General features: G+C 41.3%; 1 protein-coding gene across 1 annotated transcript in view; it reads left to right on the top strand.

Moving 5' to 3' along the window:
* Myocd (myocardin) overlaps nt 1-18,332 on the top strand; it is a 90,374-nt gene that overhangs the window by 36,293 nt on the left and 35,749 nt on the right. The window contains exons 3-5 of the mRNA XM_005399343.2: nt 5,096-5,151; nt 6,577-6,652; nt 10,356-10,517. Coding sequence (XP_005399400.1) covers nt 5,096-5,151; nt 6,577-6,652; nt 10,356-10,517 — 294 coding nt within the window. The remainder of the gene's footprint in view (nt 1-5,095; nt 5,152-6,576; nt 6,653-10,355; nt 10,518-18,332) is intronic.

Raw genomic sequence — 18,332 nt, 5'->3', positions numbered from 1 at the left:
TGAATATTTATTGAGCATCTGCTATGAGAAAGTCTCTGGGGCAGACACAGAGGACACAAATATGATTTCTGTGTCTAAGATCTTACAGTCTATAAGAGACCCCAAATTACCCCCAGTTAATCGCTTCTGTTAACAATTTCAGACAGCTTTACCCCTACATGGGAATGGGTATTGGAAGGATTGAAAGAGAAAAACCATGATTTTTCCTCTCTGCTATTAAAGAGAATCTAAAGGGGTTGAAGGCAGGGAAGCAGGCGAGAAATCTTACCTCCTTCTGGAATACAGAAGAGGAGAGCAGGAGAACTAGAAAGGGGTTTTAGAAGACTTACAGAGCAAACAGGCTGCTACTTCTTGACAGTCTCGGAGCTAGGCACTACTGGCCAGAATGGGGTGTCTGGACAGAATGGCTCCATAATCTGATCAGTGTAAAAGAATTTGAAGCTACAATGAGTTGTGTATGAATGGTGCTGCCTTTATTTTTTTTGCAGAATAATTCAAGCTACCGCAGCCACATACTTACTGCAAAGCCTTGGTAAATCCCTGAATTCTGTGATACTCCTGGATAGCAAGAAGAATGACTTGGGCAATTCCTGCACCCACACCCCATGCAGCTTCACCATAGTTTTGAGAAGTTGACTGGACAAAGTCTGTCTTCCTTTCTCAGAGCATTCATTTGACTTGGCTTCTTCCCACAGCACCTTCCACACACTGTTGGCTGTCTGAGCAGAACACGGCACGATGGGGTTGATCTATCTGCCTCTTCCTTCTTTCTAACATCTCAACTTCAGAGATAGGAAAAGGTGTCTTGGATGTTTACACCAAGTGCATTCGGATCAACAATCCTAACTTTCTTCATTTCCTTCATCGCTGGTTCAATTTTCCATTTCCCTGTCCCTTTGAAACTAGAAAACCAATAATTATAGACACACTTTGAATTTGTCTTTGTTTCCTGTTTCAGAGAAATTCCAATATTCAGTTCAGGGAATTTACATATGTTGCATCAAATTCTGCAAGTGTGAAAGCTGGGTCCTGAATATTACAAAGCTACACTGGAGAAAGAGTCACAGTTTTCAGATCCCTACGATTACCTTTTGGGTATGGAATAAGCTATTCATTACCAGTGTAAATGGAGAATATAACTTCATATAGCACAGGTCCTGATCTCAGAAGAAACTTGCCCATGACTCCATCTGTCCTTACACAGAGGTGGAGAACCCATTTTGTAAGTGGGAAACTGAGAGCCCAGGAAGCCTGTTGTGCTAGCTCAGGATCATACCTAAAACAGACGACAAAATGCAGACAGGGCTCAGATAAACGGCTCTCAAGCTTTCATTCACCCAGGACTTCCCTGCTTACATCCATTACTGCTGCAGGTCTTAGATGGGAAAGTTTTGTCTTTTATCCCACAGAATACTACCCACCTTAATTATTAATCCACATTTCTGTTTTTAATTAATTAATGCCATATAAAGTTAACAGCCAGTGCTTTTTTATGATAATACCCATTTCTAGCCTACATTGCTATGATTCTAGACAGCAGCAATGAAACATGAAAGTTGCATTAGCCCAGGCATCCTCTCTCTGGGCAGACGTATCTTTATCTTCATGTTTTTAAAATGCTGAAAATCAATCCTAGCAATCCATTGCTCCCTTTTTAAACTTGCAGATTCCCAAGGATCCCAGATCAGGACCCACTGGCCTTATAAACTTCATAACAGAGTTTCTTAAAGTTGTGCATCAAAATCAGCTAGAGAGCTTGGTCAAACACAGAGAGATCTGTGTCTCGTCCCCATAGGTTTGATGCTATAGCTCTGGAGTGAGAGGTTAAGAATTAGAATTTCTAGCACATTCCCAATTGATCTTGAGCAGGCTGGTCCAGGGACCATATTTTGAGAATCATGGGTCTGATCATTGCCTCAGGTCTCTGGCTCCTTGAATCGCTTCTTGGTCTTTATCTTCAGTGCCAGTGGGGCTAGGTTACCACTGAACATATGCTAGTGAGGGGTCCCTAGGAAGAAATCACACCTGGCAACAGCCTTGCTTTAGCTGTCTGAGCCTGCCCAACCCCAGCTCCTAGCCCTGTGTGTAAGGATCAGGCGTCCTCCCTAAATGGGTTCTTAGCAGCCCCGTGGCCTATTTTCCCCATTTTCTAGGATCTTCCCAGAGCCCTGAGGTTTGACTAGGGGGAGGAGCACCACAGAGCCCCGTTCTTATCTCAGGATCGTTTTCTGAACTCTAAGTAAGCAAATGTGTATACACACAGCTGACCTAAATTAGTAGAGCTGTGGGGACAGAAATAGGAATAGCCAGCAACTAAACTCTGAGGCGAGAACATGAATTCCCCTGTGAGGAGCGATTAATCTTCCTCTAGAGGGAACGAGTCAAATGAGTGGCCGACTGGATTTATAACCATATTTTAATTTGAAATCACATGGACTTATTTTTTTAATTTAGAAACTCAAATTCCTTTTCAATCTTAAATGTCAATGTCCTTTAAATACAAAATTTTGCCATTTGATACTCCCCAGGCTGGCAAGCACAAGTGGTCCTTTGTGTATTTTCCAAAAACTCAACTGGGGATGGGGACTATTATGATTGCTGCAGGCCCTCAGGGAAGATGGCTAAAACCCATGTTCTCTGCAGTCCAGGAAAAGGCAAACCTTGACCCTAGGGCATTGCAGGGGAGTTTTCCATTGTATGACCTCAAGCCAGTATCCCACATAACCCCATTAAGCCCTAAGGAGAAAAGCATGTGGCAAAAGCAGTGTGTAGACCTCTTTGGTATTCCTTCCAAGACCTTATTAAGTGGGGGCAGAGCTTCCCACCCTTGAGTAGAAGATTCTAGAAGACTTTTGAGCCCTGGGCATCAGAGAACCAGACCATGAGAATCATTGCATAAAGTAGTTTTTAACATACAGAAGTGATGAGTTATAGCTGTATGAAGCTAAGATATAGAAAATACAGTGTTTCTTAGGACAATTAACAAGCTCCACCAACAAGCAATTAAGATCTTCAGGGAGGAAAGACTCAGATAAGTCCCTCTCAAGTTCCAAGCCTAATTAAATCCAATCATGTTTGGAATGTGTGAGATATCTCAAGATATATTCATACTGCTCCCCTTGGGTAACTTGTGAAGTAAAAGAATGTGTTATTCTTTTTAACCACTTAATACAGACCCCATTTCTACGGTCAGTTCTTTTTCTGAATGATGTAAGTAATTAAACCATACCAGTAAGTAATACTCAATGGAATGATCCCTAGGTGATGGGACAGAGGTGAGCCCTGATGGTTTAGATTACGAAGGTTCACCAGGGGCCGCTGTTCTCTGAGCAGACTTTGTGATCTGGTTGCTGGGGGAAAGGAAACCACTCTTGAGACACTTTCACTACAAACTCCAACTGTGATCAAATGCAGAAAAAGTCAAGTGTGCTTCCCAAGGAGGGTGTCCAGACCCAAATCAAAGCAAATGCATGAGCCACACAGCAGCACATTTATTTTCCAGAGTCACTGAGTGGGAAGAAATGGGAAGAAAGGGGCCATCTCCAGTTATAGGTATGAAAAAGAGACCTGTGTTAAGAATAAAAGCAGCAAAGAGAAGCTGAAGAATCAGCTTCAAGATCAGTGAGAAATGTGATGCATAAGCAAAAAAAAGTATTTTTGCAATAAAAATTAGACCTCTCAACCTCCAGCCCTAGTGAAGAGAAGGGAAGGTATTAACTACATTGGGCCCTAGGCCACTGGGATGGTCTCTTTGGTCAAAATTGCTACTGAGACAGGGAAATTGATGGAGAGCTTGTCTTAGTAACTTTCCAAGCAGCGTCCTACATAGAAGAAAATAGGTTAAGCACCATTATGGTGTCCACCATTATTATAGCTCGATGCCAGCTATCCCTGTTGAAAACTGTGCTAGCATTTAGCACTCATGGTCTTCAGACCTGAATGAGGCCTATACGCATATACATGGTCCCAATGCTGATCTAGCAAAAAAACTAATTCTTATGCCAGCCAAGACTTGGAAGAATGCTTCATAGCCTGCAATTCAAGAGGGAACATCTGTTAGAGTGGTTGTAGAACTCTGGATCATGTGATTCGTCAATTTGTCTGGACTTAAAATTCAAGAGAAAACGATGCAATTCTGTAACCTCTGACCCACCTCATCATGCAATTCTGTAACCTCTGACCCACCTAATGAAAAGTGATTATTTATGGCTTCTGATTGAGATTTTTCCAGGGGACAAGGCAAATCAACACAAAATGTAGAATTTTGCTGGATGTTCTATTTTGCTACATCGAAAGAGTTTACTGAATCATCATGAAGAGGCACTGCAGATGAGTAATGGGGAGGAGACACAGGAAAGCGTGGAGGTATTTTATGCTGGTGGTTTACAACTACTACACATTGCACATGACCAACCAATGCTATGTCGGCTGATTGTTAGGAGTCTGAATAGCACACTTAGAAAGAGGTTAGGGTTATCAGAGGACCTAGGCTCCAAGCCCTAACTGTGTGACTCTGGGCAAGCTAATCCATTTGTATAGACCTCAGTTTCCCGATTTCATTCAGGACTGGACTTCCCAGTCTCCAAGGTTCCTTCCAGCCCTCAAAGTCTAATGATCTGCTTCTCACTAAACACCCTGGTTTGCATGTTCATGACCATCCAACCACATCCTTTACCCAAAGTGAAGTCCCTTCCTACAATACACCCCTACCCAAAGCACCCAGGTTTGAGCTCAAAGGCAGAGCAAAGTTGCAGAGGGTGTTAGTTCCCCATCTACCTGCTCTCTTAAGTCATGTTACTTCTGACCCCTCTCTTTCTTCAGGAACTTGGAATGCCCTTGCCTCCACCACTGCTCTTCCTGTCACGCATTCTGCCTCTGCTGCTCCTCTTGGTTGAGGACTGAATTCCACCTTCTTCTGTCTCTTGTGGCTTTCAGGCAGCTGGCGTCCCCAGGCCTTTCCTCTTTCATTGCTTGTGGCCCGGTAATGGCAATCACTTCCAGACTGCGCATAGCTCGGCCAACACAGCAGCCAGCCCTGCAACACCGACCAGCCCCTGAGCCAGCCTCTGCTCATGTCTTTGTCTTTCTGTTTCAGCACTGAAAACTCCAACTGCATTCCATGAGCAAAGAAAAAATTTGGATAGTAGCAAGGTAATTTCTGCAAATTGCCTTTCCTGAACTTGGACTATAGGTTCTAGATCTCTGGATGATAAACCCTGGCTAATGCATGTAGAATTTCTTCAACCAGCTCCATCAATTGGACATTTGCCTGCCTCCACACCATGTGGAACCTCACTGTTCTACACTAATGATGGTGGAAATGGGATCCTCTAAGTGAGCTTTGAACCTGCCGGCATTGTAGCATTTAAACAAAATGTCCTCGATCTTTTTGGTTTTGGGGAAAATCACAGAAAGAATGTGCTAAGGATCAAAAAGACTTTAAGAAGGAAGTGGGACTGGTTTGCAAGCTGCCTTACCTTTTATTGCAGTATTTTCTTAGCAACAATCAGATTTTCTTAAATGCAATTCAATGGCAAGACTAGGTCTGTGGTTACAGAGCTTACCTGCAGCTGCTTAAAGGCAAAGGGAATAATGTTCATTTACCATTCTAGGGAAAATTAATGTATTCTGCTCCTTCATAACAAATCTCTGCAATCTGAATTGACCAATAGTGTAAATACCAGTTAGCAGCACTGGCACTTTGGGTGAGAAGGGAAGGACTGGGGCGTGTGTGTCTCTGCCTGAATGTGCTAGCCTTACTGCTTATCTCTGGGGACACAGGAAAAGCAGCACTCTGCAGCCCTTCAAAGTTGCTAGTGAGTGCCTGTTATTCCTACTACCTGGAAAATAACAAACAACAGCTGACTTTTTATCAGAATTGGAGAGAACCCTAGGCCTTTTTCAGGGGCCCAAAATAGTAAGATAAAAGCCTATTAGTAGAAATCAGGAGTCTGGATTGGCCCTCTGACAGCCTAGTGGTGGTGAACCAATGGCACGTGTGCCAAAGTAGGCTGTTTGTTATCACTGAAAACTCTAACAGGTTCGCCATCACTGAGTAGCTCCCCATCAAGATTATGAGATACAGTAAATGATCTCCTTCTAAATGCCTTCGAAAGTCTCAATCTGCATGCCTTGTATTTTCCCATGTCCTAAGAGAGAAGCCAGATGAATCATGGAGAAGGCTGAAAGTGGTCTTGTCGTAGCAGATGTTTTCATGTCTCTAACCTTGATTAATTTTGTGACTGTTATAAGAGGCAATAGAATAGGACTGATTATAATACAAGCAATTTGGTATCATAACTGCTGTGTTAATATTTTATTAACATGTACCTGCTTGGCCCTTCAGGTTTTTTTAAGTTTTTAGTCCTGACATGGACCCAAACTTTTTACCTCTTTATTGTATTTTCCCACCCTAAAACTCCTGGAATGGCCATTGTGTTTCTTCATCAACACCTGGAAGATCAGGGATATTTCTATTTTCCATTTGTCATGAAAAGAGTAGTTTTTTTCCCTTTAAGAGAGACTGCATTTTCTTAAAGTTAAAACTAGACGGTTCTCCCTGTTTTTGTTCTGTAGACTGAAGATTCCCTTAGGCGAAAGGGCAGGAGCAAGTCTGACCGGGCTGACTTGGTTAATATGCACATACTCCAAGGTAAGTCTGCATGAAGTCACAAACTAGTAGAAGTCCATCAAATGGTGGACTATTTGTCCAGAGTTCTTTGTCTCTGTGCAGTTGTTAAACACTATTGAAACGTCTCTCTGGACATTACAGAGGCAGTTTCAAGCAGTCATCCAGCTATATTAAGCCATATTGAAAACACAGTCAGCTTTTAATGTGGGGTTCTAACCTCATCTGTGCCGCTTCCTGACTTTAAAGCCAGGGCAAGTCCCTAACCTCTCTGAGCACATGAGAAGTATGCACCATGCATTGGTAATTATTAACCTGGATCATCATTCAGTGTGGGATACAGTTGAGGCCCTCTATTTGCTTCCATAGCCATTAAAGCACGGCTTCATCTTGCTTTTCTGATGTCATTATATTCTGATGTGTGGGAAATAACAGCCCAGAAGATCAGCGCTAATTAGTACAGACCCACTTCCACCCAAAAGTGCTGGGGAGGGGAAACAGGACAAAAACCTAGTTGCCCCCAATATGCAGACCCCTGGGTAAAAGTAGGGAGACCTATTCTTTCGACAGTTGCCTTCCCTCGGGTGGGACTTCCACATACTACTGGTTCCCACTTCAAAGGGCTCTGTCTTCTACTTGAATGATTTAGCTATGGAATATTTATTCATTAAGCAAGTACTGCATTGGATGGCAGAGTTGGGGTGAGCTGATCTGCCAGACTTTGTGCATATGGGCACGAGTAAGCCACAGGCTCCCACTTTTAAAGGTTTTTCTCAGATAGTAAAGGAGGCAGACATGAGAGTCAGTATCATAAACCAGCATGAAAAGAGAGAAAGTCCTGTGTTATGGCTGCACAGAGCAGGGTGGATAGAGCCATCTGAATCAGAACTGATGGGGAAGGAGCAAAGAAATGAGCTGGAAGGCGAAGGCTGGACCACGAAGACAAAGAAGAAAAGAAGGGTTTTGCAGGCTGAGGGAACAGTGCACAGACGCCAGCACTTGTTCTCTAGAGTGCAGATTGCCCTACGCAACTGTTCACTCACTTTAGGTAGCACAAAAGATCCTGAAATAACGTGAAAGTTGTGAATCTTGGTTCTTTAATCACTGTTATTTGTAGTTCATCCAGTCTCCCAAGGCTGGCTTTTTTCCACCCCTAGGACATGTGGGATGTTATAAGATGGAGAACTGCTTTCAAGGCATGAAAGAGAGCAAGGACAAGGTGGTGCTGGAGGGAAAGGCTGTGTGAGCTTCAACACTTAGACTCGTGTGAGACAACCAAAAGATACCAAGGGCTGCTTGGAAGAGGTGACAGATTCTCACCTCCTCTATAAGAACATCACCGCAAAGACCATAGAAGCAGCTACTGGATCAACACAAAGTTGCAGCTGCACAAATAACCCAAAGAATGCTGTTTCAAATGAGATACAGACTTTTCAAGGATCAGCTTAACAAATAAAAATAAATATCATGCGTGGCAAGGATATGAGAAGTATACACATTCTTACACACAACTGGTAGGAGTATAATCAGGTCACCATTTCTAGAGTGCTCTTTGGCAATGTGCATCAAACTTCTAAAAAATGTATCCACCCTTTAGCTTGTGTTGTGATTTCTCATATTTTATTTAAAAAAAATAATCATACATGCAAAGATTTATGTACAATTATGTTTATCATGGAATTACTTTAGAAAATGAAACACTGAAAATGGTGAAATGTCCAACAGCAAGAGATTAGCTGAATAAATTGTGGATCATCGTGCAATTGAATACCACATAGCTGCTACAAGCAAGGGTTTCAAAGAATGGCGACTTAATAAGAAAAGGCTTATGAGATGTTTAGTGAAAAGAGCAGAGAAAATTATATTTATAGTCAAATTCTGGGAAGAAATATATATATAAAGATAAGACACATTTATAGACAGATTCTAGGAAGAAAAAAATGTAGACCTAATAATAAATACCATAACTAAGAAGGATGCCAAGTATTAAAAGTATTGACTATAAGTGGGGCATTTCCTGAGGCTTTCCTGTTCTTCTACATAGTTCTTTGGCATATTTCATACTTATGATAATGAGTAAGTAGTAATGCTATAATCAGAAAAAGCACATGAAATGTTATTTCTAAGGCTGGGAATGTGGCTCAGTGGCAGAGCACTTGCCTGGCATATTCAGAGCCCTGGTTCAATCTTCATACCATCAAAAAAGGTTATTTCTTATATCACTACAGTCTCTCATTAAAATATCAAGCTGTTTCTGGTTTTATGTGATCCTCTCTTCTGCCCAACAGAAATGGGGGATTAGCCCCACAGACATGCTAGATGTAAAATAACTCCCACCCTCTAGCAATTTATTGCCTAAATTTATAAGTGGCACAATAAGATAAAGTGCCCATGCTTAGAACTGTTAGAGGCAGTCAAACAAGCCAGGGATCTGTGAGACCAGAAAAAATTAGGAAGGCTTTGTGCTGTGTCCTAAAAAAGGCTTTGAGCTGTGTGTTCATGGTGGGGAATAGAGTAAGGAAGTAAAGCTACAAAGGTACAAAGGTGCGCTCAGTAAGACAGCAGGCTGGGGAGGCAGAAAGGACGAGATCAGGCTCATTGGGGTGGTGTGTTTGGTATGGAAACGCACCTGTCATGATAGAGGGTGACCAGTTTGCCTCAAGCTTAGATAGGGTGGACCATCTTGTAGGGGTGATACAAAATGAAGGGACCTTTTGAAGATTAGTGCTGGGCTGGTGTGCAGAATGGACAAGAAAACCCTGAGGTGGAGAGTCTAGCAAGGAGCCCTTGCAACGACCTCTTCGCATCCAACTTGTTGCAATTGATTAGCCATCCCCAGACTTCTCCCGTGTGTAGAATTCTAGATCAGCCACTAGACATGGGGCTGAGGCCATAGCTCAATGATAGAGTAACAGCGCTGGGAGGTTTGTCTCTGAATATAGATCATTTGCTAAACTCACAAAGTTGAAAACAAAGCTACAAACGGTTATAGGATCTTAGCTTACATTTTTCCATTGTAGCAAAAGTTAGTTGGATTCTTCCCCAAGTTCTTCCACAGAAATGGGTTAGGGCCTACACTAAAGAGGCAGTTTGGTGTCAGCCATATAAGGGTGGGTGTAGGGCTCTGTATATAATCTTTCTCACCCTTCAAGTGATTAGAAACACTTGTTGGATAAACTTAGTCCTTAAAAATCCTCTGTTCAATTAAATGACAGTTTTAAATGATTTTTTTCTTTTATAAACAACCTGAACATTTGACTCCTAGTCAGCATCACAGCATTGATAAGTCTAAAGGGTTTTACTTATCAATGCTGATAAGTAAAACCCTTAAAAAGTCACACTACTACTATCCATTCTAACCATAGACTATTTCCTGCCAGCTCAGCCTGGACCGTTCAGCATCCAAATCCCGCAGCATCGGGTTAGGCAAGTAATGTGGACCCCATGGAATGCCTGCTTGCAAAATCTCCAAATGCATTTTTTTTTTTTTTTCACAAATCCTCACAAAACAAGTTTCTCCAACTTTTCTTTGTGCCTCTCTATTTGCCTTTATTTGGAAGTATCTAGTCTTTGGTGTTAATCCTTGGGAAGTGATGATGATTCCATTGAAAAATTAATAGGATGTTAGGGCATGATGTGACACAGTGTTTTACAGCCACAAGCCAAAAAGAAAACCGAACAAAGACATCAAACTCTAAAACTGATCCTTTTCATTTCAACCATTCAGCCTCCACCACGGAGAGGTCCATTCCAACTGCTCAGATGAAGCTGAAAAGAGCCCGCCTTGCTGACGATCTCAATGAAAAGATTGCTCTCCGACCAGGGCCTCTGGAACTGGTGGAAAAGAACATCCTCCCTGTAGATTCTGCTGTGAAAGAAGCCATAAAAGGTAGAATACATGGAATGCCTGGCTCTGGTGCATGTGAGACCCAAGGGTAGTTGGAACTCCATAATGCTAAGTACTATAATAAGGGTGAGGGCCTCTGGACAGGAGCTGCGGCCTGGGTCACTCTCTCAGTGTGTCCCTTATTCCCTAAAGGGCCTACGGATGAGGAAGAAAGTCATCCAGGTGCAGTGAGAGGTCAAGTCAGCACAGGCCAATTTTGCACTTCTCAGGCAGGTTTGAGAACCTAGCTAGACATGATCCTCAGGGCATCTCCTCTACACATTCCCACCTCTTAGAAGTCACAGGCACAGCACCCTTCAGATTCCTTTTCTAAAGAAGGGAAACCACAACTGGACTCCTGGCCACTGTGTGCTGGGGCTCTCCCGAGCCACCTGGCCTGGCTGAGATGGAGGTGACAATACCTGCCCTACCCAGGCTCTTGGGAGGGGGCTGGTACTGCACAATGCATGTGAACACTCTTAATAACTTTCATGTGCTCTGTGAGGTCAAAGAACAAAAACTCAGGGAAGAGACATAAACATTAATTTTGTCATAAACTGCGTAAAGTCATTTTGTAGAGTCTTTTGAACACCTGACACCAAAAGAACCCAAATAGTCTGCAGGTGCTGCATTCATTTGTGGAGAGTTTTGGGTGGAACCGGGGGCAATGGTAATAGAAGGGAGAAAAGGGAGCTGGACATCCTTATAACTGACTTTCACCCTCTTAGGCCCACAAACGGCTCTGAGAATACTGATACATATTATTTAGCAATATGTTTTTAAATGCTTTGGCACATTGTCAAAACCTGTGTATAAGGGCATTTTATCCAAAACAAAGCTTATTATGAAATGTATCAAGGTTATCTACACTGTAAAATCTTGTTCTCACTCATCCATTTAGAAGCCATGGAAAATTTGCCCCAAGAACCTGGAATATGAAAATACCCAGTGCGGTAGTGCAACGTCACTCACCTTTCCTTACCCCACTAGAACCCCGTTGTGACCCTCTCTTTTCCTTACATTCCCTCCATGGGAGTAGCTTGTGCCTTTGAACTGAGCCTAGGGTGCACAACAGTGCACTGTCTTCCCATCATTGCTCTGATACAATGCCAGGCAGGAGAAAGTCTCCATCGGGCATCTCTTGAAGCATCGTCTTCCATGTTTATAAATTTGCAGTTTATTTTTATATGATAGGTGAAAAAGCTTTCTAAATTTGCTTACTTTGGTTTATCATGAGATTATATTTCTTCATGTGGTTACATTTCACAGACAATTTGCGGCTTTTTCTCTGTCTTCTGCTGGGCGTGTTCCTCATCACTGCTTTGTAAATGCTATTTTTACAGAGGGGCGAAATCTTCCATCTGTCACGCGCATCACCCATCCTCTTACCAATTTGTCCTTTGCCTTTTGATTCTGTGCATAAGTGATTTAATAGTTTTAAATTTCTGTATAAATAGGCTATTCATCTTCTTACTTTTGCTTTTGAATTTTTTCATTAAAATATTTCCTAGCTCAAGAATATATTAGAATATAGAGATTTTCCACCTAGATTATCTTTTAACAATTCATAGACATATTTTATCTTTACATTTAAATCCTGACTACAACTGAGATTATGTAATTGCTTTAAAAGACAAGTCCAATTTTATTTTTTCTTCAATTTTTAAATATATTTCACTATTTTATTAATATCTATCTTCAAAAATTTTTTCACATTGGTCTAATTTTCCTAGTGTTTCTTGGCTACTCTCAGAAATGAATTTTAAATGAAAATTATCATCAGTTATTCATATGCCAACTTCAGTCCTGTTAGAATTTTGTTTAGTACTGTAATGAATTTATAAGTTAATTTATGGTGAATTCATATCTTTAAAAGATACTGAGTCTTCCAAGGCAGACATGGTGTCCCTCTCTGCTTATTCAAGTCTTCTTTTATTTCCTTTAGCAAAGTTTGTTGTTGTTTTAAGTAAAGTCACATGGATTATTGTTGAACTATGAGAAATGTATTAGTTTTATACATTTACTATACAACTGGGCATCTTTGAAGATTTATTTCATAGTTTCAACAGTTTCTTTCAGTCTTTATGAAACAGGGTCTCACTATGCACATCAGGCTGGCCTTGAACTCACTGTGTAGCCCAGGCTGGCCTCAAACTCAGTGATCCTCCTGCCTCAACCTCCCAAGTGCTGGGATTACAGGTGTGAGCCACCACACCTGGCTTCAATAATTTCTTAGTTTATCTTAAATTGCTTAGGCACACAATGATAAAAAATAGAAACTTATTTCCTGCTTAATATTTTTTCTGCCTTGTTGCACTGGCTGATAGTTGAAAAACAGCATCATTATAGTAAGATATCGTGTCATGTTTAAAGTCTGTAGAGTATATGGATTATATATAATGTTCATGTGTTTTACTCATAAATTATATCATTTTATTTATAAATAGATCACACATTTATTTATGAAGTATAAGAATTATATAAAGTTCATATATAATATACTATGTTATATGAAACAAATAATATATCTTATTACATACAAAATATAGCAGATAAAAATGCTTATAAATAAAATTATGTGTATGTTATATAAAGCACATATAGTCTGTGTAGGTACAATAAATGGTATCTTGATAATATAATTAATAATTATGGGTGAATTACATAGTAGAATATGATTGCTACTGGTATGTTGGCAGTGCTTCAAAAGTGGTGCCATATGTTGTGTCAGTTTCATGTTTTGTCACAGTGCTATGTTACATTGATGATAGTATATTTTCATTTTCCCTGTTACATGGGTATATCTGTAGTCATTGCCTCTATGACATTCGCTTTGGCATTAGATAGGTACTCTCAAGAGCAACTTTTCTATTCCTGTTCTACTAAAAGTAATTTACAAGATGGATGCTGAGTTTTTAAAGTGCTTCCAAATTGTGTGAAAAGTTGATGGCATGGATTTTCTTTATCAGTCTAGTCACATGGTGTTGCTGCCTAATCATCCTCAATTTTCTGGGAATAATATTTTATGGTTTTTTTAGGAATTGCTATTTCTTTATTTGGGATTTTTGCATCTGTTCTGTTATTAGTTGAAATAACACTAGCTGCGAAACAAACCACAAAACTTTAGCATCTTAATAGAAGAAGTTTATTTCTTGCCCCTACACAGTTCAGGGTTTTCGTCTATGACAAGTCCTCCATAGTAGGCTCCTACTGTCCACTGTACCCTGCAGCATGGTGGCACTTTTTCTTAAAGGACCAGATAGTAAATGGTCTAGGTTCTGTCTCTCACAGCTGCTCAGCTCTGCCACTGTACAGTGGAAGTAACCATAGCAATGAACAAACAAATGGGCATGGCTGTGTTCCAATAAAACTTTATTTACAAAAATATGCCCTGGGCCCATGGCTCATCACCTGCCTGCCCTAGAACCTTGCAATCCTCTGAATAGAGCCAGTGAAGGAGCAAACAAAGATGAGAGCACCCCACGGTCTTATTTAAACAGCCTCGGCCTGAGAATGAACACAGTGCTTCTGCTCAAATTCCATCGTGAGAATAGAACGTAGGGCTCAGACGTTACCCTGCTGAGCAGCCGTTTCTCCTCTATATTGCAGAAGTAGCAGCATAAATTTCGATATACAGCTAGTCCTGTCACAATCGTCATAAATAATTCCAGTCTATGTTCTTACATTTCTCAGGTTTAAATGGCAAGTTACATTGATTCTCCTTCCCTTGTGGTAGGGTCATGCTTCAATAAACCCATCCTAAGCTGAAAATACGCTTAAGTTGAAAATGCATTTCTTAGACCTAGCCTGGCAAATATCTTAGCTCAGCAACCCTGCACTGTACTGCACTGCACTGTATAATGTTGTCCTTTCCCTCACGGCCCTGCGGCTCACTGAGGGGTGGCTTGCTGTTGCTGTCCACCCCACAAGAAACTATCATACCGTGTGTCACTAGCTTGCAAAAGAATCAAAATTCAAAATTTGAAGTAGTTTTTCTGCATGCCTGATGCTTTTGCCTCATTGTAAAGAAAAAGTCATAAGCTGAACCATCATAATTCAAGGAAAATCTGTCCATACATGTTTCACAAAATAATTTAAAGCTACCTTTTTGTATTTGTTCATGTGCTGGAAACATTTCAGTATGACTTCAATGACCCATTGCTGCAAAACTTTGCTTAGTAACACTGCAGGGGCCCATTGCTTACTGAGGAGTACTTCTTTGACCTTCTTTCTTGGTTTTGTTCATAGTTATTTGTGTGTTCAAATTTTCACCCTAAGTTAATTAACACACTTTACTTATTTTAGGAGTTCTTCTCTTCCTAAATTTCAAGGTTAATTGGCCTCAAGTAGTACGCAGTATTGGCTTCCAATGGTTCTCAGTGTCCCTAAATCTGGGGTAGATTTAATTTTTTGGTTCTAATTCTGAATATTTGTATGTTCTCTTTCTTCTGCCCTTTCTTTTCCTTATGCTACCTAGAAGTCTTCCTAGATGATTTTCACAAGGGAGAAATTCATGACTTTATTTATAAATTGTATCGATTTTGTATCTTTTCTTAATTCAATTTTGCATGCAGTCCAGGTTGTTGAGCAGAATTTGCACAAGGAGAGCTGAAGGTCAAGAATAAGGAATCTGGCTGCAAGTGCCAGGCAAAGAATAGAAGGGGCAGGAATGGCTAAAAAGTATCCACCCTTTAAGGGGAGGAGGCAGATGGTATAAGCAGGGGCCCTGTGGATGGATGTGGAGAGCAAGCAAAGGACATTTAAGAAAAATTCATGCACAGGATGTGATGCTGCCTGAAGGCAGGAAAATTGGGAAATTTTTTGTTATTTATTTTTGTCTGTTTCTTTAGCACTGGGGAACCCAGGTCTCCTGCATGCTATGCAAGTGCTGTGCCCCTGAGCTGCACCCCAGGCTCCAGCCAGAACTTAGAAATACATCCACCTGATTTTTGAACCTGAACTTTGTGAATAATGACCATAGAAAACTCAATTCTTCTCACTGTGCCTCAATTGCCCCATCTGTAAAATTCCAGTTCTAATAATGGCTATCTTCCTTGGGCCTTTTTTTCCTAGGGTCTTCAGTTAAATAACTTATGTAAAGGGTTGGCTAGACACTAAAGACACATTTTTTAATTACTTCTCATTATGACCTCAAGGAACTTGCATGTTAGCAAGAGAAGAGACACCAGGAAAAGAAAACTCTTGCTGTTTATGATGGTTTTTACTCAGGGAGTAGATAAAAGCCCCAGGTGGACTTGCACGTGTGTGCCATCCAGGGCATCCGGGAAGAAGTGACTTGTTAGTTGAGCCCCGAAAGGAGAGGGTTAAGAGAAGCAATAAAGAGAGGCTAATGCTAGTTTGGAGATAAAAGCAGCTTAAATTGTATCTTCAAAACAGAGAGAGGCTCCAACTTCAGATAAGCTCTCATCACTTAGGGGAATAAATATAAGCATTTTTCTAATTCCCCAACAAGGATAAACACAAGTTTAAAGAATAATAATGAAGCTGTGGAGTGGCATGAGAAGGGTTTTCTGGACAGAGCCAGAGGGCTCTCTCTCTCTCTTTCTCTCTCTCTCTCTCCCCCCCCACTTCTCCCCCCTCTCCCTCTGTGTGTGTGTGTGTGTGTGTGTGTGTGCGTGCGTCTGTGTGTGTAGGGCGAGGGATGGCACATGTAGAATATTCTCTCTGGCTGCAGTGAGGAGTGGACTCCCAAGAGGCAGCACAGAGTCAGAGAGCTCCAGGGAGGGGCTGCTAGGCTTCTTGATGAGAGCTGATGAGATGTGCAACAGAGTCTTGGCTGTGAGTATGGAAAGGAAAGAACCTGAGAGAAAGAGATAATTTTGCATGATTAGGGGATACGCTGATAAAATATACCAGTGTTTTGTTTTACTTTTATTTTAGAGAGAAACAAAGATAAGCAAACAATGAAACTGAGTTTCAAAACAGGTTAGTAGGACAGTTATAAGAGTCGATACGTTGCCTATTGCTGTCTTCCTAGTAGCTGTTCAGAGTAGAAGGTACAAGCATGGTATCTTATCTATACATTATTAGCACAAATCTTTCCTTTTAATGAACTAAGAGAAAGTTGCTGTATAACTATCTTAAGTATCCAGTTTTGACAAAGTGACATCCAGGTTTTCCTTTCAGGCAACTGGGCAAATGACACCGTCACTTTTCAAGATATGTAGTCCAGATTTGTGGAAAGATGACACATTCTCATTTTGAACTGTTGAATTCAAGGGGTCCATAGGATTAAATTAAGCAGACCCTGAATTCTATGGAAGCAAAGCTCAGGAGGGAGGCTTTCCTACAGTTGCCGAGTTGGGAATCTTCGGTGTATGTGGTCATTGAGACAACACTGCCTTTTCATTCATTTATTTTTTTCACCTAATATTTGTTGAGTTTCTTCCTTATGCCTGACCCAGTTTTAAGTTTTTGGGTGTTATCAGTGAATAAAACATACAAAGAGCTCCTCTAACAGCATTAACATTCTAGTCAGGGACACACAGACAATAAACAAAAACATAATAAACAAGTAAATCATGTTATAATAAAGTTGATAATCATTGTAAATTGAAGTAGTGCAGGATACAAAGAATTCCTGAGCACCCCATGGAAGAGTGCACATGGGGAAAACTGGAAGATATCTAAGAAAAGAAGATTCTTAAATGCGACCCTTTCATGCAGTACTATTTAAGATAGAGGCTGAGAATATGTGTAGAATAAATCAAAGGGCCAGAGAAGGAAGTGGAGGATATAAATTGGCTTAATCTAAGAAATATCCAGTAGTGGACACCAGTCGTGAGTTATTCACTATCTATTTCTCAATGCATGCATTCACCCCTTTCACAGTGATCTTTTCAATGCGCATGTGAGTTTCACAGGCAAGCAAACACATACTTTAAAAGGTTACATAGGCAGAGGGATTTGCTGGGAGGCAGCAGTTGGAATAACCTGCCCGCGGCAAAGATGACCCAGCCCACTCAGAAATGCACCTGCCACTTCTTGTGATCATCACCCCTCCACAGAGGGTGGGGACTTGGGCTTGTGGTTAGGCCTCTGTGTATCCTCCCTCCTCCATCCACGTGCCGGCCCAGTTGTGTTTACATTTTCCAGCTGTCCCTGCAGCTGTGCTTTTGTGTTCTTGCCAAGCTCTGAGAGGACCACTCAGTCATCATCCTCTTCCTTCCAAACTTCATTCAAGACCAACAATTTCCCAACCCAAAGATAGAATAATCTAGAATGTCTCTTGACACAAGTAAGGACATTTTTAAAAGAAATCCCACACCCCTGATATTTTTCTTCTCATTTCCGTGTCACTGCCTTTAATGTCAATTTGACCACACCAGGTCTTTTCTCTCCAAATTGTTCTGCACCAAATGTTCCTGTTAGGGTGCCAGCTGTGAGTCTTGGTTCCAACCTGTAAGCTTCTTGTCTGAATTGGTAGAGTTTTATAGGCTCCAACTGGAGGAAACAGACCATCACAGCAGGGATACATACTCTGCAGGAATTTGTGACTGGGGCTTCCTAGAGAGCACGTCTCAGAGTACACACCCAATTGATTGCCTGCTCCCTTTTCTAGAAAACCAGTGGTCAGGCCAGAACACTGACTACAACCAACATGTTACATGCACCTTGAGAGTGTATTTGGAGGTTCTAGCAGGAGAGCGCAGCTACTCTTATACCCTTGACCAAGGAACAGTCCTCCTCTATCGGGGATGGTCGTCCTCTTCGACCGAGTGTGCAGCTTCAGGAGAGATGCACGTGGAGTATTGAGGGAGGAAGGAGACACCCGCTTAGCCAGCCAGATCAGCCGAA

Source organism: Chinchilla lanigera, unplaced genomic scaffold, assembly GCF_000276665.1.
Source record: "Chinchilla lanigera isolate Chin_1 unplaced genomic scaffold, ChiLan1.0 scaffold00066, whole genome shotgun sequence".
In the NCBI taxonomy this organism is placed as follows: domain Eukaryota; kingdom Metazoa; phylum Chordata; class Mammalia; order Rodentia; family Chinchillidae; genus Chinchilla; species Chinchilla lanigera.
This window is presented reverse-complemented; position numbering and strand designations above follow the sequence as displayed.